The sequence below is a fragment of the Oncorhynchus mykiss genome, chromosome 1, assembly GCF_057628025.1.
Source record: "Oncorhynchus mykiss isolate SJ-2025 chromosome 1, ASM5762802v1, whole genome shotgun sequence".
Taxonomy (NCBI): domain Eukaryota; kingdom Metazoa; phylum Chordata; class Actinopteri; order Salmoniformes; family Salmonidae; genus Oncorhynchus; species Oncorhynchus mykiss.
The window spans coordinates 60,510,963-60,538,899 of NC_143022.1; the positions used below are offsets into that span (position 1 = coordinate 60,510,963).

Here is a 27,937-nt window from a genome sequence, read left to right on the forward strand (position 1 = left end):
TAGCACAGTCAGTGTAGTCAGCTCAGCTATCCCCATTGCGACCGATTCTGTGCCTAGATGTAGGTTGGGCAAAACTAAACATGGCAGTGTTCGCCTTAGCAATCTTACTGGAATAAAGAACTCCTCCATTCCCGTCATTATTGAAAGAGATTGTGAAATCTCTCATCTCAAAATAGGGCTACGTAATGTTAGATCCCTCACTCCCAAAGCATTCATAGTCAATTAACTAATCTCTGATCACAATCTTGATGTGATTGGCCTGATTGAATCATGATGAATTTACTGTGTAAAATGAGGCCCCTCCTCCTGGTTACACTACTCACCATATCCCCCGCACATCCCGCTAACATTTACGATAGCAAATTTCAATTTACAAAAAAAAATGACTGCGTTTTCACCTTTTGAGCTTCTAGTCATGAATTCTATGCAGCCTACTCAATCACTTTTCATAGCTACTGTTTACAGGCCAAATACAGCGTTCCTCACTGAGTTCCCTAAATTCCTATCGGACCTTGTAGTCATGGCAGATAATATTCACATTTTTGGTGACTTTAATATTCACATGGAAAAGTCCACAGACCAACTCCAAAACGCTTTCGGGGCCATCATTGACTCAGCGGGTTTTGTCCAACATGTCTCCGGACCTACTCACTGCCACAGTCATGTAATATGTAAGAATATGTAATATGATCATACCCCGCCCTCACTATAATATCAAATACACCAGATTTAGCACTTTAGGTTTCCCACCCTGTCTCACACACGCAACCCCTCAGACAGGCTAATACCAAAGCTCTTAATAATATTATATTTTATATAGATGATAATAATAATTATATACAGTAATTATCAATAGTACTATAGATACTCGCTGCCACTACTATAGGAATAGATTGTGTGGTAAAAACTTACCGTGTTAAAGAGCCCTATATAAAGACAATGTGGTCTTGATACAGTGAGGGGCGCAAAGAATAGTCCCAATTGGTATTAGATCAGTGGTTCTTAACCTGGGTTCGATCGAACCCCAGGGGTTCAGTGAGTCAGTCTCAGGGGTTCGGCGGAGGTCAAGACACACATCTGACTCATAAGATTCGTGATGACACGCCCCGCTTGGCCATCATAGGCTGCAGGTGATCACGCTACATCGCTTGGCCTATCTGTGCTGCAGGGAATTTGGTGCACTCAGTAGTCGACTTGTGACTGTCGTGATGGTACGTCTTGTGATTTCTTTCTTAATATTTTAATCCCTTCATACTTACTATGTCGAGCAAAATAAGAATGTGGTCGGACGAATATGTACAATATGGATTCACATGTATAACGGAATGTGATGGGAGTCAGCGTCCTAACTGCATGATTTGCAATGCCAAGTTGAGCAATTCTAGTCTAGCACTGGCAAAACTAAGAGAACACTTCCTTAAGCTGCATGAGATGGAAAATACAAGAACACAACGCTCGCTGAATTCAAGGTGAAGAGAGTCAGATTTGATGAAAAGGCTACTCTGCCTGTTCTCGGCTTTGTACCCATCAACAAACCGATCCTCACAGCATCGTACGAAGTTGCTTACCTGATCGCAAAGCAGGGCAAACCACACACCATTGGTGAAACACTCATAAAACCATCTGTGTTGAAGATGGCAAAAATCATGCTGGGAAAAGAGGCTGAAGTTAAGTTATCCCAAATTCCTCTTTCAAATGACACCATCAGCGACTGAATAGAGGACATGGGCAAAGACATCTTGGCTCAAGTAGCTGCAGATCTGATTTCAAGCCCGGCAAAATTCAGCCTTCAACTCGACGAGACCACAGACGTTTCCAATCTAATCCAGCTTGCTGTATTCGTGCGCTATGTGAAAGACGACGTGATAAAGGAATATTTTTTATTTTGTAAGCCTCTTACAACAACAACTAAGGCAGCCGATGTGAAGAAACTTGTGGATGACTTCTTCAAAGACAACAATCTTTTGTGGGATATGGTTTCTGCAGTTTGTTCGGACGGAGCTCCAGTCATGCTGGGAAGAAAGTCTGGTTTTGGTGTGCTAGTGAAAGCCGATGCACCACACATCATTGTTACGCATTGTATTCTGCACAGGCATGCGTTGGCAACAAAAACCTTGCCTCCAAAACTGGCAGAAGTATTAAAAATTGTAGTGGAATGCGTGAACTATGTGCAAACTAGTGCTCTGAGGCACCGCATCTTCAGTGAGCTGTGTAAAGAAATGGGCTCTGAATTCGAGGTACTTCTGTACCATTCTAATGTTCGGTGGTTATCCCGGGGACAGGTGCTGAATCGTGTTTTTGCCGCGCGTGTGGAATTAGCCCTGTTTTTGCAAGAGCACCAACATTGTCATGCAGATTGAACTCATAATTTTTGAAGCATTCTCATTTTAGCGTACATGGCTGATATCGTCGCAGCTCTCAATCATCTCAATCAAAAGATGCAGGGCGGTGGAGTCAACATCATCGAAGCGGAGGAAAACCTGAAGGCTTTTCAAAAAAAGCTACCGTTATGGAAACGATGAACAGAGAACGATAACTTCGCAAACTTTCCCCTGCTGGACGACTGTGTAAGTAAGATCGAAGATGTATCTGGAAACGGAGACATTTCTGTACCCGTGGAATTGAAGCAAGCAATTGCCACGCACTTAGATGAGCTTGCAAAATCTCTCGACGAATACTTCCCTACAATAGAGTCATATCCAGCATAGGTGAGACAGCCGTTCACATTTAGTGTTGAGACAACAGATGTCAATGATGAATACCTCGATGAAATCATTGAAATTCAGCAGAGCCAGGTTCAACAGCAACTCTTCAGAACAACAACGCTTTCAACGTTTTGGTGTCAACAAATGGTAACGTACCCTGTTATTGCTAAGAAAGCTCTAGAGATTTTCATACCGTTTGTTACAACATATCTTTGTGAGCAATCCTTTTCAAGGATGCTGGACATAAAAACGAAGAAAAGGAACAGACTTTGTTGCGAAAATGAGAGTGGCACTTGCCAAGGTGAAGCCGCGCATTTCTGAACTGGTCTCTGAAAGGCACCAGCAGAAGTCAGACTGATTTGCAGTAAATATTCATTATTATGTTTTTGTTTTTGTGTGAAAATCATGTTTTGATGATTTTGTTCTTTGAACACAGTGATGTTGATGCACGGTTCATTTTGTGCACCAGTAAAATATATACCTATGTTTTGAATTTGAAAAAATCATATTTTATTTTTCCAAATAAGAAAGGTTCGGTGAATGCGCACATGAAACTGGTGGGGTTCAGTACCTCCAACAAGGTTAAGAACCACTGTATTAGATAGAACGTTGCGGCCCTGCCTGCCTGTAGGGAAAACAACCTGTGGTGATCTACTTTACCCTTTTGGCTTAGCAAAAAAGCTACATTTTTCAAACGCAATTTTCTTGTTGTCTGCTTGTTTTCGGCAATTACAAAACTACATTTAAGAAATGTCTAAAGTTATTACTTTTCAACATTGCCTGCTCCCGAGCACTCTCACAACTTAGAAAAAATATAATATTGACCATAGAGCTTCCCTCATTCCACTTTTCATGACGGTGCTAGCAGCCACATACGTGAGTGAGCGCTAGCTAGCTATCAACCGGTCTGGAACATTAAGCTAGCTAAGACCAACAACACAAACAAACATACTATACAGCTACAAGTAGTGAGTGGAGATACAAACAGATTATACTAAAACAAATTAAATGTCTTACCTGAGATTAAATGTTTTCCATAAACAGAGCTACGTGTAGCCTACATGGACATTTCCCACTCTCCGAATAGCCTGAAGCCACAGGGCTCTTCTGGCAGGCTCTATTTCTTTACGTGGGAGCATTGTGAACTGTAGGTCGGGATTTCTGACCTGGTAACATCTTCATTGAACAACTCAGCAGCTATTCGGCATTTTTTGTTATTTCTGTACAACATAAAATGCACAAAGAAGTTGGCTCTTTTGCAATGGGGTCAATGGGAAAGAATGTTGATTTTCCCCAATTTGTGGCCGTGGTCGAGCGGAATTCCTTCTTATGACGTGAATATTGACTCAGGGTATAGTGGGAAAATGCAACAATCAAATTCTAGAAAAGCAGCATAGAATTCTCGAAACTTGTGCAAAAATATCTCACACTGTAAGGGACGTAATAAATATTTAGAACATAAGGCTAGTAGGTGCATGTGATTGTCTTTTCTGACGCGTTAACATATTTTGAGGCATGCCTTATAAGAGAGAATATTTGTTTCACCTGTGAGTGAGATTGCTGTACCAATTTATCTCATATGTAGTTAAAGTACCCCATCATTTCAAATGTATATAGGACAGATTGAAGTGGGAGCAAGTCTTTAACCTTAAATGTGGAGTATTTTACTATGTCCTTTTGCTCTGTTTTTCCCTGTTTGGAAGCCTTTGTTAAGGCCTATAAGTGCAACTGATATAAAACACAAAATATTCATTAATATGCTGTAATGTGCAAACACTTTACCAAGTAGCCAACCTGCTTGCACTAATCCTTACAGTACAATACACCCCTCAATTAATTAAAATAATCCATTCATTCCGATTACAATAGCATTTACTATTTTACAGTATTGTACTGTGTGTCATTCACATGAGGTTGGTGGCACATTAATTGGGTAGGATGGGATCATGGTAATGGCTGGAGTGGAATAGGTGGAATGGTATCAAATACATCCAACACATATTTTCCATGTGTTTGATGCCATTCCATTTCCTCTGTTCCAGCCATTATTATGAGTCGTTCTCCCCTCAGCAGCCTCCACTGGTGTCATTACCGAGGACTTGCTTTGATACCGTATTTATATTACAATTGGTGTACTGTAATATGAAATACAGAATGTTAGATGTCACTGAGATGCCTGTAAATGGATGTCAAATTTACGGCAACCCCTTTACAGTGAACGCATAAGATGAAATAGGTATTACACCAGGGGAGGCTCTTATTGAAAGAAGGGGAGGACCATCCTACTCAGGTTTTTTTTAAACTACACTAAATATATTCTCATGTCAACAAATACCTGACATTTAAACCTGTTAATCCTCTCAAGGCTGCCGGCCCAGACGGCATCCCTAGCTGCATCCTCAGACCATGCGCAGACCAGCCGGCTGGAGTGCTTACGGATATATTCAATATCTCTCTATAGCAGTCTGCTGTCCCCACTTGCTTCAAGATGTCCACCATTGTTCCTGTACCCAAGAAAGCAAAGGTAACTGAACGAAATGACTATCGTCTGTCATCATGAAGTGCTTACCTGACACACTAGACCCACTTCAATTTGCATACCGCCCCAAAAGATCCACAGACGATAAAATCGCCATCGCACTGCACACTGCCCTATCCCATCTGGGCAAGAGGAATACCTATGTAAGAATGCTGTTCATTGACTACAGCTCAGCCTTCAACACCACCGTAACCTCCAAGCTCATCATTAAGCTCGGGCCCTGGGTCTGAAATCCGCCCTGTGCAACTGGGTCCTGGACTTCCTGACGGGCCGCCCCCAGGTGATGAAGGTAGGAAACAACACCCCCACTTCGCTGATCCTCAACACAGGGGAGCCACAAGGGTGTGTGCTCAGCCCCCTCCTATACTCACTGTTCACCAGTGACTGCATTGGCATGCATTCCTCCAACTCAGTCATCAAGTTGGCAGATGACACAACAGTTGTAGGCCCGATTATCAACAATGACGAGACAGCCTACAGAGAGGAGGTGAGGGCCCTGGCGGAGTGGTGCCAGGAAAATAACCTCTCTCTCAATGTTAACAAAATAAAGGAGGTGATCGTGGACTTCAGGAAACAGCAGAGAAAAGAGCACGCCCCTGTCCACATCGACTGGACCGCAGTGGAGAAGTTGAAAAGCCTCAGAGTACACATCACAGATGATTTGCAATGGTCCACCTACATAAGCATTGCGATGAAGATGGCGCAACAGCGTCTCTTCAACCTCAGGAGGCTGAAGAAATTAGGCTTGTCCCTTAAAACCCTCACAAACTTTTATAGATGCACAATTGAGAGCATCCTGTCGGGCTGTATCACCGCCTGGTACGATAACTGCACTGTCCGCAACCGCAGGGCTCTCCAGAGGGTGGTGCGGTCTGGCCAATGCCTCACCGGAGGCACACTGCAAGCCCTCCAGAACACCTACAGCACCTGATGTCACAGGAAGGCCAAAAAGATCATCAAGGACGTCAACCACCCTTGCCATGGCCTGTTCACCCTGGGGCCGAGAGAATGAAAACCAATTTCTATCTCAAGGCCATCAGACTGTTAAATAGCCATCACTAGCCATTAAATAGCCATTAAATAGCCATCACTAGTCGGCTACCACCCAGCTACTCAACCCTGCACCTTAGAGGCTACTGCCCTATATAAATAGATATAGAATCACTGGTAACTTTAATAATGGAACATTAGTCACTTTAATAATGTTTACATACTGCTTTACTCATTTAATATGTATATACTATATTCCATTCTACTGTATTTTAGTCAATGCAACTCCGACATTGCTCGTCCTAATATGTATATTTCTTTATTCCATTCTTTTACATTAGATTTGAGTGTATTGTTGTGCATTGTTAGATATTACTGCACAGGTATTTCGCTACACCCCAATAATTTCTACTAAACACATGTATGTGACCAATAATATTTGATTTGGTTAAAAAACAACTGTTTTGCATTGGTCTACAATAGTTTTAACAGCACCCTCTAGGGTAGCATCATGGTGTAGCCACATCATCACTCCCGACAGACACAAGCAAAAAGTATTTACATAAATGTTGCAGCAGCTCGGCTACACCTAAACATTAGCAATCAGTCTGATCAACTGTAGGCTTCTAAGAACAGCAGTTGCATACAGCCTATGTGCCCTGTCCATACACAATGGTATCATTTTGTATTTATAGTCCATTTGGTTGTATCAGGTGAAAATGTGGATGTGATCAAATGTGGCTTATATTTCAACTCAGGCTGGCTAGGCTGCCAATAACTTTTCAATATATTTTAAACTGGAATTAATCAATCAACACAATATTGATGACATAGGCTGTGAGTTAATTATTAATTAGGCATTTTGCTTTGCATAGGCCTACACGATGCAAACATGCATAAAGAAACCTCAGCCCTGTGAGTTCTATTGTCCATCAGTTTTAGTCTCTGTGTCTGTGTAGAGGAAACTCCCCCTGTTAGTCTAGTTTAAATATAACTCATATGAACAAGCTGCTGCAGTTTGACAGGGTTTTCATCCTCCCCAGGGCCAGGAGTTTTTCCAGGAGTTTTGTAAAACCATGTGACCTGATTAGAAAAACTGGTCCCATCATGGCCTATAAAAAATAATTTTACAACTGATTAATCACTGTCATACCCTATAGGGTCCAGAGTTTTACCAGGTTAGGTTTCCAGGTAAGGAAAAACTCTGGGCCCAAGGAAAAAAACCTGTGGTGCCACCAGTCTGCTCACAGTCATGTATCGGCAGGTGTGTGGACGATCAGGGCTTTATTCAGGAATATTGGACAACTTTGATGTGTCAAGTGAGCGAGATGCACAGTCTGTGTTTGACTTTGTGAATTCTGAGATTTCTGAGTTTAACTTCATAGAGAAACTTTTTGCCCAAACCACCTATGATGGCGCTGCTGTAATGGAATGTATCTGCTATTTGTACTTAAAGCTAAGTCCCTTCCAGCTCCCAGTTTTAGGGGCGATGACCACTCAACTCCAATAACAGTGTCAACTCTCTCCTGACATGAACTGAAGCCATGTCTCATATCATGTGCCCTCTTATCCACTTGAACATTGAATGTTTCCTCTCCAAGCACTGTGAGCAACCCTATCAATTTTCCCTCATTACCATATGTAGAGTCAGTCACATACACAAACACAATCACATTATTACAGATCAATGTGGTTTTAATCCTTGCTTGGACTAACTAATTCTTAGTTCTTTTTTTTGGTTGTCTTCCAATTCAAATCCTGTCCTGCCCTGTTATATCATAGACTGCTTTCCATTCAACCTCCTCCCTTCTCTCTCATCTATTATTCCTTCTCTCTCTCTCTCTCTCTCACACTCATAAATTCTTACTTCTCTCCCTCTCGCTCATCTATTCTTCCTTCTCTCTCTATCTATCTCTCTCTTTCCCTTGTTGAATTGCAGGAAATGAACTTTAATAACATTTTTGCCCGCAACAACAATAAGAAATATTAAAAGATAAGACATACTAAAAGACCATGTGCATGTGACCAATACAATTTGATTTGATTTGATGTCAAGTCCTCGGTGATGTAGAGGAATTTAAAACTGCTGACACTCTCTACTGGGGGGGTGCGTGTTTATGCTATGGTAGATGCAGAGGGAGTGTTTGATTTTATGACAACTACAGTACAAACAGCCATTTTCTTTTTGCCAACAGTAATGAGGAGAGTTTACAAATTCAAAAATTAATAGGATTGTTTCATAATGTCTTAGTTTATAAGTCAGATAAAATGCAAATAATGGCTCTAATATGACCAAGGTGATATGGGTACAATAACCTCTGGCAGGATAATATGATACGAGTCACAGAGGCATACATGATTAGGTCTTGAAGTTATGTTTTCACAATAATAAACATTTGACAAAGTTAAGAGAAAAGGGGACTAGATCAGATAAATCTGTCTACTTTATAGTGACACAGGGCACATCAAGAGTGCAAGTCCTCTGTTGTTCTGCACAATAGAACAACAAGCTTTAAATATCTAATTCACAGGCATAATGAACGTGTGTGTGTGCATGCGTGCGTACGTCTATATGTCTGCCTGCCTGCCTCTCTGCCAACCACTCTCCATTCCCCAGCCCAACCCTCCAGTACTGTCCTGCCATTGTTTGATCTCTTGTGATGTGATTTCAACATCAATGTAACATCAGTTCACATGAATGCTGTGGCAGTCAGTACAGTATCACCAGATAGAATCTGCACAGTTATGATGACCTGACCACTCTCAAGCTTCGATCCTGTTTGACTTTCTATGGTCTGTAATTGTTCCAGGAACAGTTGTCTCCCATAGACATAGAATGATTAAAACGTACATTCCCATTCAAGTCAACGTTCCGTGATTACGTTTACTGTAAATTCTGGTGGCCATATTGAGTGTACCCATATTGTAGTCATTCTATTTCTATTGTGTAGCCCAGCTAAAACAGAGACTGGTCTATAATGCAGTCAATGGGAGAGCTCGCTCATCAGCTCTGTGAGAGGGACACTAAGATAGAGTTGATAGCAAATACAGAAATACCTGAGCTGAGCAGGGATTTGCCTTCACCTGCTGCCTGACAGAATGGAGAGAGGAGAGAAAACAGATAAGCTCACATTTAGTTATCTAGCTGTGAAAAAAACCCAGATAGCTTAAAGTTTCCTATCTAGCAGTGCTTGTCTGTCTGCCTGTTTGCCAATATATTCGATCCATCTGTATAGCGCACTAGAATCATAGTAAGTAGAATCATATAGGGTTCTTCGGTTTGTCCCACTCGTGACTCAGAACAATTATATTGAGAGTCGAAAACGTTGTTGAAAACAAATATTAGTTTTACTAACCAAGGAGCTTGTTGTGTTGCGAATGTGTTGTGTTGCGAATTACATTTGGCTATGTGAGCAGTGAGGCAGACATAGCCTAGGCCTAGGCTACCATGCAGTCACGGAGTGAGAGTGTAGCCGGGAACTGTCCATTACTAGGCTATTTGTGTGGTGTTGAAACATTCCTAATTTGTCCACCTGCAAAGCTCATGTTTCCTTCCGTCACGCAACAATACATTGTCAAGTTTATTTTCCCTGACTCCTAGCTCACACAAAAAATGACTAACTTAACAAGAGAAATAAAAAGAAAGGTTGAGATGGTGAAATATACCATTGTGGAAACAGGTGCCGCGTGAGTGAAATCCTCGTGAATTGTGGAGTCATTGTGGACAAGGAGTACAACAACCCGATTGATAGACACACAGCCTGCAAAAGTGCAAGCATGTATTTGTTTATGATAATTCAGTTACTTATCAGTCAATTATTACATTAATTCAGACTTTTGTTTGTTTAAACCATATACAGGCCATATAAAGTTTAAACCTGTGTGGCTGATAATAGTTTGAGTAGCCAATTTCATACTAAATAAATACATGTAGGCTATGTTTGCAGCCTATAGCCTATTGATTCTGGCAATTGTTTATTTAAGTTTAAATGATACTGATTATCTAAACAATATTGCATTTCATGGTGCGTTTTGTTATCAGCCATATGTTTTCATTAGGTAAGAAGAAGGCTAATTAGAAGGCTCTTTTTCAAAGCGAATAGAGTTCTCAATGTGCTGCATCTTATTGTGTAAATAAGAAGGTAGGCCTATTGTTCTTAATTCATGGCATGGTTTTCTTTTATCCAAATATTGAATAGACACGCAGACAAACTCATGCAGGGAATAGCAATAGCTTAATAGCCTACTCCTCTGGAGTCATAAAAACAATGAATAAATGAATGTTATTTGGTGGGCCACGGATCGGCTCTCTGAAAAATGATATCTGGTGTCTGGTTGAGGAGAAAAATCTGTCGTGATGGGGCTTGGAATTGACGTGTCCGGCACAAAGCGGCTGCGGCTAAAAATAACGGACCCGTGCAGGACTCCAATTTGAGGGCCTAGTTATACCCTAACACAGTGATGTTAGGAAACTCCTGCTTTACAGGCCACATCAGGCCTGTGAAGCATTTTATGCTGGTTTTCAAAGTGATATGTAATTCCTATTGGAATTTTACCAGTGTGAGAATATCCAACAATTGGAACTTTCAATCACCCAGAACCTACATTCAGAATGATGAGACTTCCTAAACCATCTGAACTGGAACAACCATCTCAGTAATGGGCGCAATAAGTCCAACTGCTGACAGATTGGAATTGTTAAAAAAAAGTTATTTATCTTTGTATAGCAAAAAAAAAGATCAATCAATCAATGCAAAAACAAAGACTTCTGAAAATCAACCTGCAATAGAGCAAGATGGGAAATATAATGGGCATGGTTTTGAGTGTTTTACTCGCACAAAGTAAAAATGACACAACCAGACTCAACTCTGGCTATTAACACCAACGCGGGTTATTTTACACCACTAAGCGTTAAAGCTGCAATATATAACTTTTTGGGCGACCCTGTCACGGTCTTCTTCCTCCTCTGACGAGGAGTAGTAGGAAGGATCGGAGGACCAATGCGCAGAGTGGTAAGTGTTCATGATACTTTTAATAGAACACAGAAAAATACAAAATAACGTGAAAAAACAAAACAGTTCCACACAGACACAAAAAATTATCACCCACAAAGCAAGGGTAAAAACAGGCTGCCTAAGTATGGTTCTCAATCAGGGACAATGATTGACAGCTGCCTCTGATTGAGAACCATACCAGGCCAAACACAGAAATACCAACTCATAGAAAAACAAACATAGACAGCCCACCCAACTCACGCCCTGACCATACTAAAACAAAGACATAACAAAATAACTAAGGTCAGAGCGTGACAGACCCAACCAAATTCACATAGAAATGTGAGTTATAGATCTGTCATTGAAAGAAAGTTTAAGAAGCTGCATTTTTGTTCTATGTGTGGTATGTCTATGCTTCCGGTTCTTAATTTTCATTTTTGCATCTTTCACTTTCGGTTTTGTACACCAGCTTCAACCAGCTGAAAATTCTAATATTTGTGGTCATGGAAAGGATAGCGGTTTAGATAGTACAATAAATATTTAAACTATACTTGCTTGTTTTGTCACATAAACTGAAATTAAGCGACCTATTAGAATTTTAGCATTTGAATTTAGAGCTATTTCTGCATAGTGTACCTTTAAGTTAAGTAAGTTAACTTCTTAATCAATACTAGAAAGTTACACACAAAAAATCAACACTAGTTAAAACTGGCCAATTTGCTGTGTACCATTGTCACGCCCTGACCTTGGATATCCTTTTTATGTCTCTACTTTGGTTTGGTCAGGGCGTGAGTTGGGGTGGGCAGTTCTATGTTTTGTGTTTCTATGATTTTCTATCTCTATGTTTTGACCGGGTATGGTTCTCAATCAGGGACAGCTGTCTATCGTTGTCTCCGATTGGGAATCATACTTAGGTACCCTTTTTCCCACCTGTGTTTGTGGGAAGTTGACTTTCCTTATGGCACTTAGCATTAAGCGTCACGGTTTTGTTCTGTTCGGTGTCTTTTCTTAATTAAAGAACATGTACGCGCTACACCTTGGTCCGCTCCTTTCATCAGCTGTGACAACCATGCAATACACTGCTGGTTCACTGCCTTCTAATATACTACTCTCTGCTTAATATCACATGAAATCATGGCAATGATATGAACTATGTCAGTATGGTACAATTACTAAGAGAATACCATGCGAAAATATTCCCATATACTGTAGGTACAGTTTAAAACATTCTCACACCTATTGTTTTAAAATGATCAGATTACTCAAACTATTGATGCTGAGGATTCAACACTGAGGTAAACACTAATAATCAGGCACTATTTAAAATAAGAAATATATATATAATTAAAAAATATATTCAGATTCAGAAGGGTTCTTTGTAGAACCCTTCTTGCCTTCCAAATAATCATCAAAGAAACCTTTCTTCCAAAAACGTTTATTAGGTTTTTAAAGGTTCTAGGTAAAATGGTTCTTGGTAGAACCCTATCCCTCTGCGAAGAACCCTTTTGGAGCACTTTTTTTCTAAGAGTGTGCATTTTAGGGCCAGACATGGCTGTACTATCTCCCTCGGCATCGCTGTTGGCTTATCTGTGTTCAATATTCTACTACACCGCCTGTCTACTGGAGGATAAAAAACAATTGATGAATGGATGAGTTATTAAGGTGTAGATAAAGGAGAGAGAGAGTGACAGTACAGAAAAGGTATAGATTTGTGTGTGTTCGTGCGTGCTCTCTCTGTATGTACGGTATATGTCATGAACGGGAGAGAGTGGAATACAAAGAAAGAAAGAGGGGTATTTGGGGAAAGAAAAAAGAAGAGAGAAAGAGAGCAGGAGAAATAGTGTGTTTGTGTCATTGGGGTAGGAAACAGCTGGGGAGAGCAACAGGACACAAAACACACTTGGCGAGTCTCAAAGTCATTAGTGATGGCATTTGATGATGGCGACGTTTCAATGACACAGAGACTAACTCGCAGTGGGAGAGGGTTTAGGGGTCAGGGAGCATGGGACGAGAGGCTGGGGGGTGGGGAATCGGAACTCCTTGGGGTGACTGGTTTTTATTAAACACTGAGTTTAATACACAAAGACACATACACACGCACAAAAGCACAAACACACACACAAACACACACACACACACATATAGACAGACACACAGACCGACCCACAGACAGACACACACACACAGAGAGACAAACCGACCCACAGACACAGACAGACAAACAGACAGACACACCGACCCATAGACAGACCCACAGACAGACACACACACGCACACAGACAGACAGACAGACTACATTTAAAATACTTTGAGGTGTGTTATACTAGCTCTAGATCAAGAATCATAGGGCTGAATGCCAGTAAATGTATTATCACCTTTCTTGAGCTCATACCAAAAAGTTTACAGATCAGGATACACCTTACTCTAAAATGTGAAGAAAAAAGAAAACATTTCCCTTACTCAACATGCAGGACCCCTGCACCATCACCATCACCATCATTCTATCACATGGGGAATCTGTTGGTTTAGTCAAACATTGTGTTTGGGTGATAGTCTCTGGGTGCATCCCAAATGGCACCAAATACCCTATATAGTGCACAAGTTTTCACCTGAGCCGTATGGAAGGACCCTATGGGCTCTAGTCAAATGTAGTAGACTATATGCGGAATAGGGAGCCATTTGAGATGCAGCCATTATCTCTTTGTCTCCACAATGTCTGGTTGCTGTAAATCTGCCCAGCTCATTAGCACTGACAGAGGGAATGCTAGCAGCCCACCTGCTACCCTTCACCCTCTTTATAGCACCACAAATTAAACTCACAATTACACATGCAGGCACACACAGACGCACACACACACGCACACACACACACACACTCCTAGTCTCTCCACCTCCTCAATTACACACACTCCTCTCCTCTACACGTGCTCAATTACACACACACGCCACTCGTCTACATACTAGCCCTCCCTGTCCTCAGATCATATTGAGCCAGTGTAACAGCTTAATCTGTTCACTGTGCTAACTGGGATGTAGTTCCTTTCAATATCTTCATCCACCTTGTTGCTTTCTCTATCAAGAGCTCGTACATCATCACTTTTCTTCATCCTTTATTCATATTGTCATGTCATTTAGCTGTTTCCCTTTTCTCTCTCTCTGTATTCCTGTTTGATCTCACTTTCCCACTCCCTCTCTTCCATCTCTTTCCCACTCCTTACATTGTTATTGTTTCTCTCCGTCTGTCTCTCACACATAACACATTTCTGTCTATCTTTTTCACTCCCTGTCTCCCATCTCTTTCCACTCCTTTCCATGTTACTTTTCCTATCTCTGTCTCTGTCCCTCCCCCTGTCTATTTTTCTCTGCAGTCAATTTCAGGAACTAGTTTGTTGTCTCAGAGTTGTTAATTAAAGCCGTAATCTGTGATTGACTGGTTACTGTGGCATGTCCGGTGAGTGACAGGTTGATGGAGTGATGTTGCAAAGTTTGCTTTGCCCGTGGTCACCAGAGGTCACAGACGGAGACCATAAAAATGCGGGGGACAAAAAGTTGTCGGAGGCGGAAGATGATGAGAGGGAGGAAGGAAAGAAGGGACGGAGTGGAGGAAACAGGATAGGACAGGGAACGGATTGAGTCACAACACCCTCACTGCCTTATCTTCTCCTCGTTTCTCCCATGACTTAGAAACGAGGAGAAGATAAGGCAGTGAGGGTGTTGTGACTCAATCTGTTCCCTGTTCTATAAGTAGTGATACTTTAGTAAACAGGCATTTACCATGGTTTATCTTGAAATAACAGCATTTCAGAAACACGATTTCAGCCAATTCAACCTGACTGGTCTTTTGAATTATCAAAATAAAACTATGCTGTATTTACAGGAATGATAACATCCCTGCCCTACAGGTCTATATCTATTTTAATGTGTAATTGCATAGGGTTAAAGTTTAAATGAACAGTTGACATTGGCAGCTCTTAGTAACTGGAACCCTGAGAGAACCATGATATATGCTGATATAACTGTAACAAAACCCTGATAGAACCATCAGACAACCCAGAGAGAACCCTGGTAGAACCCTGAGAGAACCCTTCACTCCACTCATAGGAGGAGGTAAACAGGCCAGGCTAAACAGTCTCCTATTTCTCTGAATTTATTTGCTGGACTTTATGGATTGAAGAGGAGAAAAATCCCAGTGGCTTTGAAGATTTGGAGAGGACTGGGGGTAGGCTATGCACTCAATATAAACACAACACAATATATGTGTGTGCGCGCTGAGATAGATTTTAGCCTCTGTTTGAAGTTCCACACTCCAACACTTTACTCCACTCTGGCAATTACTTAATATCAAGGATTAGATTGGGGAGAGGGCAAAGAAGAGGGATAGAGGGAGAAAGAGAGAGAGAGAGAGAGAGAGGGGGAAGAGAGCAACTGAAAATGGGAGAGGAAGGGAGGGATAGAAAGAGAGGAGGGAGATAAAAAAAAGGTGGAAGAGAGTTAGTGGAGGTAGTAGACAGAGAGAGAAAGACAAGCTGTAGGGTAGAGATTTAGGACAGCACTCCACATGGAGAGTTGTTCTGTTTGCAAGGCAAGTTGACTTTCTCCAAATATGAGAAAGACGATGATTCCCAAACCAGTTCTTTGTCTACATCTTCTGACCATTAAAATTGAATGTTGTTTAAACATTCTGAGAACAAATACAAACTGTTCTGACTGTTCTAGGAATATTTGTTTTTAAGTTGCAGTTTGAGAATGTTTTACTCGAGTTCCTTTAAATATGTCCTGGTTGGTTTTATTAACACTCTGAGAACGGAAATTATAAGTTATTTGAAGGTAATTAAATAACATTCTGAGAACATTCTCTAAATGTTGTGAACATTTTCTTATGGTTATTATTGAACGTTTTCTTAACCCTCTAAGAATGAAATCCAAAGGTGTTTGTACGTTTTTGAATAAGACTTTTCATAACACTGCGAGCTTAATTTGGGTTAGATTTGTTTTACTACAAACACAGAGAGGACACATAAATTAATGCAAACACATTTGTTTATTGTGTTACGGCATCAATGAGTTTCAAACCTATGATCTTCTGTTCGCTATCCATGGCATTAGTCCACTGTGCCATCATGTTTTTTACACATACCAGCTCTTCTTTTTAGCCTATTCAAACAGACCCCAATTCAAAGGAAACAAAGCGATTGTGGCTGTGACCACGGATGGTGGCTGTTTAAATCTCTGCTGTTTGTTGCTGTTTCCATCGGCCTTGTGAGCTGTGCTGGTTTGGTTTGCGTGGAGTACCAGCGTTAGCCTACGTTGTTACCATCATGGCTCCCAAAGTTAAAGAAGGTGGAAGTAATGGAGAGGACAGTGTTTCACTATCAGAGGTGCGTGATCTTTAAAATCAACAAAAACATGTCTAAAAGCAATTGTTACAGCAACAGGAAAAGAGCTTCAAGAGCTTTGTCCAAATACTGGTGGACTCAACAAACAAAATAATGGATGATCTGACCAGAGAGGTCCAATACCTTAAGAACAGTTTGCAGTTCTTCCAGGGAGAGGTGGCGTCCTGAAAGAGACTTGCAGCAAGATGACAATAAACAATTCCACACAAAATTGGCACTGTCTGTGAATCATTATCACATATGACTGGGAAAACAGGCTATCTAGAAGGACAATGAATGAGGAATAACATTGTTGTGGATGGTATACGAGAGTCTCCACATGAGACCTGGACAAAGGATAAAGTGAGAAAAACGATCACCGAAAAGCTGCAGATGGATCAAAGGAACATTGAGGTGGGGCGTGCCCAAAGGTTGCAAAAACCTGTAACCAGCCCAGGTGCCAGACCCATGTCGATAGTGGTCAAGTTACTAAGGTTCAAAGATGGCTGTTCTGGAGAGAGCCAAGAACTTGAGAGGAACCAACATCTTCCTCAACGAGGAGTTCTCTGAAGCTGTGTGCCAGAGGCGGAAATAACTTATCCGAGCTATTAAGCTGCCAGAGAATGTGGGGACATCGCTTACATCTGCCACAACAAGCTCATTGTTCACCCTCCCTCCCAAAAGACTGGGAGGAGCGAGAGAGCCAAGCTTCCGGCACAGTAGCTTCAGCCCAATATCACAAACACACACCAACAGGTGTCCTATTTTTTTTGTCTCCACATTATGCCTATCTCAGATAAGCTACCCAGGGAAGGGCTAAGAATAGCCCATATTAGTATATGTTGCCTTAGAAATAAGGTTCATGAAATTAACATTGGTGGCATGGAATAACATTGAGGGGTAGATCAGCTTTAATATTGCAGATAGATTGTAGCTCCATATATATATATATATATATATATATATATATATATATATATATATATATATAGTACCAGTCAAAAGTTTAGACACACCTACTCATTCAATTCTTTATTTTTACTATTTTCTACATTGTAGAATAATAGTGAAGACATCAAAGCTATGAAATAACACATGGAATTATGTTGTAACCAAAAAAAGTGTTTAACAAATATATATATTTTATATTTGAGATTCTTCAAAGTAGACACCCTTTGCCTTTGCTTATTTGAGCTGTTCTTGCCATACCATGGATTGGTATTTTACCAAATCTTCTGCATACCACCCCTACATTGTCACAACACAACTGATTGGCTCCAACACATTAAGAAGGAAAGAAATCTCACAATTTAACTTTTATCAAGGCACACCTGTTATTTGAAATGCATTCCAGGTAACTATCTCATGATGCTGGTTGAGAGAATGCCAATGACCCGCCACTATGTTCAACAGCAGGGAAAACCCCATAATTGATATTTTTCCAAATTGAAATTTGATGACTTTTCCTAGCGTGACACCAACAAAAACTGAAACACCACCAGGGTACAACGATTGTCTTAAGGTCAGCTTTGACCCGGAGTTATAAAATCATTTACACTCCACAAAAAACACAAAGACACACACACACACACACACACACACACACACAATGAGATATTGAGATTATGTGTGCTACTGATTGAACTCAGCCAGCAGCTCCTGAAAAATGAAGATCACCATGGTTGGCACAGTTAGAAAGAACAAGCCTGAGCTCCCCCCTGCACTCCTCGCAACAAGGTGGAGAGATGACTTCTCATCAAAGTTTGCCTTCACCCCCACCACCACTCTAGTTTCTTACCTCCCAAAGATAAACAAGAATTTGGTCCTCCTGAGAACACTGCACAAAACAGCTGATATCAGTGATCGTGAGGACAGGAAGCCAGCATCATCCTGGACTACAACCACAACAAAGGAGGCATGGACAACCTGGACAAGGTGATTGGAGCTTGCAGATGCAGGATGATGACTGCCCGCTGGCCCCTGGTCATCTTCCATAACATCATTGATGTGTCTTCATACAATACCTTTGTGATATTGAACAAGATCAACCCTGCCTGGATGCCTGATAAGCGGAACAAGAGGACAGTGTTCCTGGAGCGGCTGGGACAGGCACTTGTAACCCCACACATTCAAAGAAGGGAGCGCATCCCCCACACAGCAGCCTCTGCAGCTCGTGAAAGCTGTTCAGGGGGCTGAATCGTGTCCTGATCCACCTGAGGCTGTAGTTGAGGCAGGCAAGAGGAGGAGATACCAATTCTGCCCCGCAAAGACTGTCAAACAAATACTATCTGCTGCACATGTGAGAAATACATCTGCAAAGTCCATGTACACACATTTTCATACTGTCCTACATGTGCTAATTAGAGTTGATTGATTTATGTTCTTCACGTTTTTGTTTTGTATCTATTATCTTATTTTATTCATATTTATTGCTGTTGGTACACCTTGTGGGTGGGAGCAATGATTCAAAAATGGGAGAATACTATAATTTTGAAGTTGAAACCTTCATTGTACAATATATAAGAATATATCACTATGTTGCCAAAAAAAACAAGACTGTTATTGTTTCCCTTTAATAAAATACATTCAAAACAACTTTCTGCACATTTCTGCTACTTTCTTAGGCTATGCAAGTGCTATCTCTTGCAAAAAAATATATATTTACACCTATGCAGTACCTTTAGCAATAATAATAATTAACCTCTCTTTAGTAAAGAAAACAATTATGACAGGTGTGTTCTACTAGAAACGAGTGGTGTCCACTGATTAAATGTCTTTCTGCACTGTGAAGAGGGAAAAAACAGATATTACAACGTTTGTGATGAATGGCAGGTTGTTTCTTCATGCAAAATAGCTTTGGGGTTAAAATTCAATTAAGCTCCTTTATTTTAGGGGTTTAATGAAGGCGGGTCATTTTTTACCCTTAGGACAAAGGGAGAATACAGAATGTTAGGACTACACAAGGGTTAAATGAAACTGGTATTAATTTTTATTTGTTACAATTTTCTTTAACCAATTAGGGTCTTCAATGAAGGGCCAACAGAAAAATGCCCTACTTTTTACCTTCCACTTGCCTCTTCCATTTTTGCAGTAATGCTGGAATTAGTTAGTTGTAATTGTGGGTAGAGCAGACATTTCCAAATATTTTGATAGCTGCATGTGAGATAACTCCACTAGTCCTATTTATGATTTAATTTAGAAAGATTATAGCATGTTTTTATTTTTATTTATTTTTTATATCTATTTTTTTTTCTATTAGTATATTTGAATTTAAAAACAATATTAGTTGTATTATTTTTGGTGGATTAAATTGAAATTGCAACCAACTTTCTATGTTTAATTTTTTTTAATTTAATAGTGATATTTGGGAGATTATTTCCTTTTGAAATAACCGAAAGTGCAACGTTGTAATCTGAATAAAAGGAAAAAGGCCATTCTTGAACATGGGGTGAGACATTCTTATTAATTTGCTAGAGAAGCAGTTCAGATTTAAGTTAAACTTTTGTATGACTGAAGCTTTTAGTGAGAAGTCTAATGTTTAATATTTAAGAATTTCTGCCCCCAGAAATTCATGGTCATTGTATAAATAGGCCTGCTTAATTTTGTCTGGCTTGCCATTCCAAATAAAATGGAATACTTTTTTCTCATACATTTTAAATAACTGTTTGCTAGGTGTAGGTAAGACCATAAGCAAATTGGTAAGCTGGGATATGACTAAAAAGTTAATCGGGTGATTTTTGCTAACATTCTATAAAAATTTATCGGCGTGAGATAATTTATGTATTGTGTAATATGTATATTGAGTATGTCCAAATCACCATCAGACAATTGTAAACTACACGGTAATGTAAAAGTTTTCTTTTTTAGTGATCCAATATGATCCAATATCCAGAGAGGTTAGAAAAAGTATCTAGATACTCTATGATTGTAGATTTAAAATAAAACATGAATCATCAGTGTACAATGACACCTTTGTTTTTAAGCCCTGGATTTCTAACCGTTTGAAATTATCGTTGGATCTGTATTTCAATAGCTAACATTTCAATACATAGTGGACAACCTTGTTTTACTCCTCTTGACAACTTAAACCCTTTTGAGAAGTAGCCATTATTTACTATTTTACACCTAAGGTTATTATCCATCACGTTAACCCATTTTATAAGAGATTGTCCAAAATTGAAATGTTCCAGGCATTTATAAATAAACTTCAGTCGTACTTTATCAAAAAATATTAATTCTATGCACTATACATTTTGCTAGAATGTTTAAGAGTGTAAGGGGTGTGTAAGGGGCATCCAATTTTTTCAATGGACTGGATCTTTATGTACACCACTTGTATCCTGTTTCAGTAATAATGAAATCAGACCTTCTTGATGAGTTTCCGGTAATCTACCATTTAAATAGGAGTGGTTAAAACATATATCAAACAAGTGTGTTAATGGGATCTTTAACAAATACAGATAAACTGTCAATCTCTGAAACTCAATTAGATAATTCCTTTGAGGATACAGCAGTAACAATCCAGGGATATAATGTCTAAAGAAAATACACAAATGCCCATTGGGGAGGTGTTGCTGTATATGTTCAGAGCCATATCACTGTAATGCTTAGAGAAGATCATATGTCAAATGTTGTTGAAGTGTGGTTGCAAGTTCACCTGCCTCATCTAAAGCCTCTTCTTTTGGGGTGCTACAATAGGCTAACAGTCAGTATTTTAATAAAATGTGTGCAAAGCTTGATAGTGTGTGTGTGTGATGTTAACAGAGAGGTCTATTTTCTGGGTGACCTGAACATTGACTGGTTAGCAACTAGCTGTCCTCTCAAGAGGAAGCTTCTAACTGTGACGAATGGCTATAACATGACCCACGTTATCACTCAACCAACTACAGTGCATACCGATAGTGTTGGATATGTGACATCCACTTGTATTGATCATATCTTCACTAATGCTACAGAGCTTTGCTCCGAAGAATCATCAGTTCCCAATGGCTGTAGTGACCATAACATTGTGGTAATAACAGGGAAAGCCAAAGTATCAACGGCAGGTCCTAAAGTAAATGATAAAAGATCATACAAAATGTTTTCTCATGATTCTTTTGTTGAGGATGTAGAAAATGCATGTTGGTCTGATGTGTATGAGGACCTGAACCCAGATGCACCTCTGAGAGTGTTTATAAAATGATTCATGTCAATTGTTGACAAGCATGAACCTGTTATGAAATTAACTGTGAAAACTGTTAGAGCCTCCTGGATTGATGATGAATTAAAAATAAATTATACAAAAGTGGAGGCAAACAAGTCAGGCTGCTCAGCTAATCGGTTGACATACTGTATATTTAGAAAGGTTGTGAATAAACTTAACAAAAATAACAAGAAATTACATTGCCAAACCAAGATAAATGACATAAAACACAATTAAAAAATACTTTGGAGTACGTTAAATGGTATCATGGGCAGAAAACCCAATTCATTTCCATCAAGATGATGAGTGGGAAAACTATTTTTATAACGTACTGTGATACAAATTCCAGATTTTACACATAGTCAAATAACATACAGTTCACATATCCATACACACCACGCAAGACATGCCATCAGGGGTCTCATCACAGTCCCCAAGTCAAAAACAAATTCATGGCAACAGAGCCATGATCACATGGAACTCCCTTCCATCTCCAATTACACAAGAAAACATCAAAATTATCTTTAAAAAATGTATAAAACATCTCATGGCACAATAGGGATTTTGAAGTGACATACACACAAACACGAACACACAGACACACTATCACACTACAACACACACATACTGTACATGACTGTAGCCTACCTCTGCGATGTGTACTGTGTACAGCTGGCCATGGAAAGTTGGGGAGTTGTCATTCACGTCTCCTATCTGGATATTTACTGTGTCTTTGACCACCTGCGAAGGCACAAGAGGTACTGATTTGTTATTGCACAAACACACACAGGCAAGGAGAAATACAGACACACACTCTCCCTCACCCTCCATTTGGTAAATCCGACCACAACTCTATCCTACTTATTCCTGCTTACACGGGCCTACCAGACGAGGTTAATCAATTCTATGCTCGCTTTGAGGCAAGCAACACTGAGGCATGCATGAGAGCATGAGCTGTTCCGGATGACTGTGTGATCACGCTCTCCGTAGCCGACGTGAGTAAGACCTTTAAAAAGGTCAACATATACAAGGCTGCGGGGCAAGACGGATTTACAGGACGTGTGCTCCGGGCATGTGTGCTGACCAACTGGCAGGTGTCTTCACTGACATGTTAAACATGTCCTTGACTGAGTCTGTAATACCAACATGTTTCAAGCAGACCACCATAGTCCCTGTGCCCAAGAACACAAAGGCAACCTGCCTAAATGACTACAGACCCGTAGCACTCATGTCCGTAACCATGAAGTGCTTTGAAAGGTTGGCTCACTTCAACACCATTATCCCAGAAACCCTAGACCCACTCCAATTTGCATACCGCCCAAACAGATCCAAAAATATTGCAATCTCTATTGCAATCCACAATGCCCTTTCCCACCTGGACAAAAGGAACTCTTATGGGAGAATGCTATCCATTGACTACAGCTCAGCCTTCAACACCATAGTACACTCAAAGCTCATCACAAAGCTAAGGATCCTGCGACTAAACACCTCCCTCTGCAACTGGATCCTGGACTTCCTGATGGGCCGCCCCCAGGTGGTGAGGGTAGATAGCAACACATCTGCCACGCTGATCCTCAACACTGGAGCACCACAGGGGTGCATGCTCAGTCCCCTCCTGTACTCCCTGTTCACCCACGACCGCATGGCCAGGCATGACTCCAACCCCATCATTAAGTTTGCCGACGACACAACAGTGGTAGGCCTGATCACCGACAACGATGAGACAGCCTATAGGGAGGTCAGATACCTGGCTGTGTGGTGCCAGAATAACGACCTATCCCTCAACGTAACCAAGACTAAGGAGATGATGGAGGACCGAGCATGCCCCCATTCTCATCGACGGGGCTGTAGTGGAGCACGTTGAGAGCTTCAAGTTCCTTGGTGTCCACATCAACAACAAACTGGAATGGTCCAAACACACCAAGCCAGTCGTGAAGAGGGCACGACAAAGCCTATTTCCCCTCAGAAAACTAAAAAGATTTGGCATGGGTCCTGAGCTCCTCATAAGGTTCTACAGCTGCAACATCGAGAGCATCCTGACTGGTTGCATCACTGCCTGGTATGGCAATTGCTCAGCCTCCGACCGCAAGGCACTACAGAGGGTAGTGCGTACGGCCCAGTACATCACTGGGGCTAAGCTGCCTGCCATCCAGGACCTCTACACCAGGCGGTGTCAGAGGAAGGCTCTAAAAGTTCTCAAAGACCCCAGCCACCCCAGTCATAGACTGATCTCTCTAATACCGCATGGCAAGCGGTACCAGAGTGCCAAATCTAGGACAAAAAGGCTTCTCAACAGTTTTTACCCCCAAGCCACAAGATTCCTGAACAGGTAATCAAATGGCTACCCAGACTATTTGCATTGTGTGCCCCTCCAACCCCTCGTTTTACGCTGCTGCTACTCTCTGCTTATCATATATGCATAGTCACTTTAACTATACATTCATGTACATACTACCTCAATTGGGCCGACCAACCAGTGCTACCGCACATTGGCTAACCGGGCTATCTGCATTGTGTTCCGCCACCTACCACCCGCCAACCCCTCTTTTACTCTACTGCTACTATCTGTTCATCATTTATGCATAGTCACTTTAACCATATCTACATGTACATACTACCTCAATCAGCCTGACAACCGGTGTCTGTATGTAGCTAGTTCTATAGCCTCGCTACTGTATATAGCCTGTCTTTTTACTGTTGTTTTATTTCTTTACCTACCTATTGTTCACCTAATACCTTTTTTGCACTATTGGTTAGAGTCTGTAAGCATTTCACTGTAAGTTGAGAACTTGTTCTTGTAACATCAATGATCAAATCAAATCAAAGTTAATTTGTCAAGTGCGCTAAATACAACAGGTGTACAAATGAACTTTGATTTGATTTGATCATTGTTGTTAATGCTTCTTTATTTCACCTTTATTTAACCAGGTGGGCAAGTTGAGAACAAGTTATCATTTACAATTGCGACCTGGCCAAGATAAAGCAAAGCAGTTCGACACATACAACACAGAGTTACACATGGAGTAAAACAAACATACAGTCAATAATACAGTAGAAAAATAAGTCTATATACAATGTGATACAGTATAGCAAGTAAAATACTCGAATGGTAGATTTGAGGTGGAAAAAAGTGCAAAGTAGAGATAAAAATAATGGGGTGCATGTAAATAAATAAATAAATACAGTAGGGGGAGAGGTAGTTGTTTGGGCTAAATTATAGATGGGCTATGTGCAGGTGCAGTAATCTGTGAGCTGCTCTCACAGCTGGTGCTTAAAGCTAGTGAGGGAGATAAGTGTTTCCAGTTTCAGAGATTGTTGTAGTTCGTTCCAGTCATTGGCAGCAGAGAACTGGAAGGGGAGGCGGCCAAAGGAAGTATTGGTTTTGGGGGTGACCAGAGAGATATACCTGCTGGAGTGCATGATCCCACCTGCTATGGTGACCAGCGAGCTGAGATAAGAGGGGACTTTACCTAGCAGGGTCTTGTAGATGACATGGAGCCAGTGTGCTTGGTGACAAGTATGAAGCGAATGCCATCGTACAAGGCGCATTGATGGGCAGAATATGGGGCTTTGGTGACAAAACGGATGGCACTGTGATAGACTGCATCCAATTTATTGAGTAGGGTATTGGAGACTATTTTGTAAATGACATCGCCGAAGTCGAGGATCGGTAGGATGGTCAGTTTTACAAGGGTGTGTTTGGCAGCATGAGTGAAGGATGCTTTGTTGCGAAATAGGAAGCCAATTCTATATTTAACTTTGGATTGGAGATGTTTGATATGAGTCTGGAAGGAGAGTTTACAGTCTAACCAGACACCTAGGTATTTGTAGTTGTCCACATATTCTAAGTCAGAACCGTCCAGAGTAGTGATGTTGGACGGGCGGGCAGGTGCAGGCAGCGATCGGTTGAAGAGCATGCATTTAGTTTTACTTGTATTTAAGAGCAATTGGAGGCCACGGAAGGAGAGTTGTATGGCATTGAAGCTCGCCTGGAGGGTTGTTAATTAACACAGTGTACAAAGAAGGGCCAGAAGTATACAGAATGGTGTCGTCTGCGTAGAGGTGGATCAGGGACTCACCAGCAGCAAGAACGACATCATTGATGTATACAGAGAAGAGAGTCAGTCCAATAATTGAACCCTGTGGGACCCCCATAGAGACTGCCAGAGGCCCGGACAACAGGCCCGCCGATTTGACACACTGAACTCTATCAGAGTCGGTGAACCAGGCGAGGCAATCATTTGAGAAACCAAGGCTACCGAGTCTGCCGATGAGGATGTGGTGATTGACAGAGTCGAAAGCCTTGGCCAGGTCAATGAATACAGCTGCACAGTATTGTTTCTTATCGATGGCGGTTAAGATATCATTTAGGTCCTTGAGCGTGGTTGAGGTGCACCCATGACCAGCTCTGAAACCAGATTGCATAGCGGAGAAGGTATGGTGGGATTCGAAATGGTCGGTAATCTGTTTGTTGACTTGGCTTTAGAAGACCTTAGAAAGGCAGGGTAGGATAGATATAGGTCTGTAGCAGTTTGGGTCAAGAGTGTACCACCCTTTGAAGAGGTGGATGACCACAGCTGTTTTCCAATCTTTGGGAATCTCAGACAACACGAAAGAGAGGTTGAACAGGCTAGTAATAGGGGTTTCAACAATTTTGGCAGATCATTTTAGAAAGGGTCCAGATTGTCTAGTCCGGCTGATTTCTAGGGGTCCAGATTTTGCAGCTCTTTCAGAACGTCAGCTGACTGGATTTGGGAGAAGGAGACATGGGAAAGGCTTGGGCGAGTTGCTGTGGGGGGTGCAGTGCTATTGACCAGGTTAGGGGTAGCCAGGTGGAAAGCATGGCCAGCCGTAGAAAAATGCTTATTGATATTTTCAATTATAGTGGATTTATCGGTGGTGACAGTGTTTCCAATCCTCAGTGCAGTGGGCAGCTGGGAGGAGGTGTTCTTATTCTCCATGGACTTTACAGTGTCCCAGAACTTTTTTGAGTTTGTGTTGCAGGATGCAAATTTCTGCTTGAAAAAGCTAGCCTTGCCTTTTCTAACTGCCTGTGTATATTGGTTTCTAGCTTCCCTGAAAAGTTGCATATCACGGGGGCTGTTCGATGCTAATGCAGAACGCCATAGGATGTTTTTGTGTTGGTTAAGGGCAGTCAGGTCTGGAGAGAACCAAGGGCTATATCTGCTCCTGGTTCTACATTTCTTGAATGGGGCATGCTTATTGAATGGGGAAATTTAAAAAATAATAACCAGGCATCCTGTACTGACGGAATGAGATCAATATCCTTCCAGGATACCCGGGCCAGGTCAAATAGAAAGGCCTGCTCGCTGAAGTGTTTCAGGGAGCGTTTGACAGTGTTGAGTGGGGGTCGTTTGACCGCTGACGCATTACGGATGCAGGCAATGAGGCAGTGATCGCTGAGATCTTGGTTGAAAACAGCAGAGGTGTATTTAGAGGGCAAGTTGGTTAGGATGATATCTATATGAGGGTGCCCGTGTTTACGGCTTTGGGGTGGTACCTGGTAGGTTCATTGATAATTTGTGTGAGATTGAGGGCATCAAGCTTAGATTGTAGGATGGCTGGGTGTTAAGCATGTTCCAGTTTAGGTGACCTAGCAGCACGAGCTCTGAAGATAGATGGGAGGCAATCAGTTCACAAATGGTGCAAATGGTGCTTGATGTTAATCTGCTAGTTAGCTACCTCGACACATTTTTTACTGATTGTGATTTATCTTCAATGCTCTTAAATAATAACTTCATAATATAGCCTAATACTCATAATCTTCTAACTCATGATATATGGCTAGCTGGACAGTGGCTTGTGTGGATTCTTTAGAATATGGTGCTTATAAGGAGTCTAGACTACCTGTGTTCAGTGCTTATTTTGTAAATCATGAGTGGTGAGTGGAAAGGGGGAGTGACCTGTGGAGCTTTTAGGTACCGGAACACAAGAGGTTCTATAAAACCTTTATAATAAAGGATCGCATGTATATCATCGCTGTGGCATAGAGAAGTAGAGTAGCGGTGCTTACAGAAGTTGCACACATTTTTTTATATCCTAGTGTCCCTGAAAAAATGTGTCCTTTTATGAACACATTTCATGCGATCTATATCATTTTACATGACTGGAGACTTTGGCAGAATATTTTT

The 27,937-nt window shown here is 41.1% G+C and overlaps 1 protein-coding gene across 1 annotated transcript in view; it reads right to left on the reverse strand.

Moving 5' to 3' along the window:
* The window catches only part of cdh23 (cadherin-related 23), a 646,476-nt gene that overhangs the window by 430,293 nt on the left and 188,246 nt on the right, over positions 1-27,937 (reverse strand). The window contains exon 6 of the mRNA XM_090235114.1: positions 22,434-22,526. Coding sequence (XP_090091240.1) covers positions 22,434-22,526 — 93 coding nt within the window. The remainder of the gene's footprint in view (positions 1-22,433; positions 22,527-27,937) is intronic.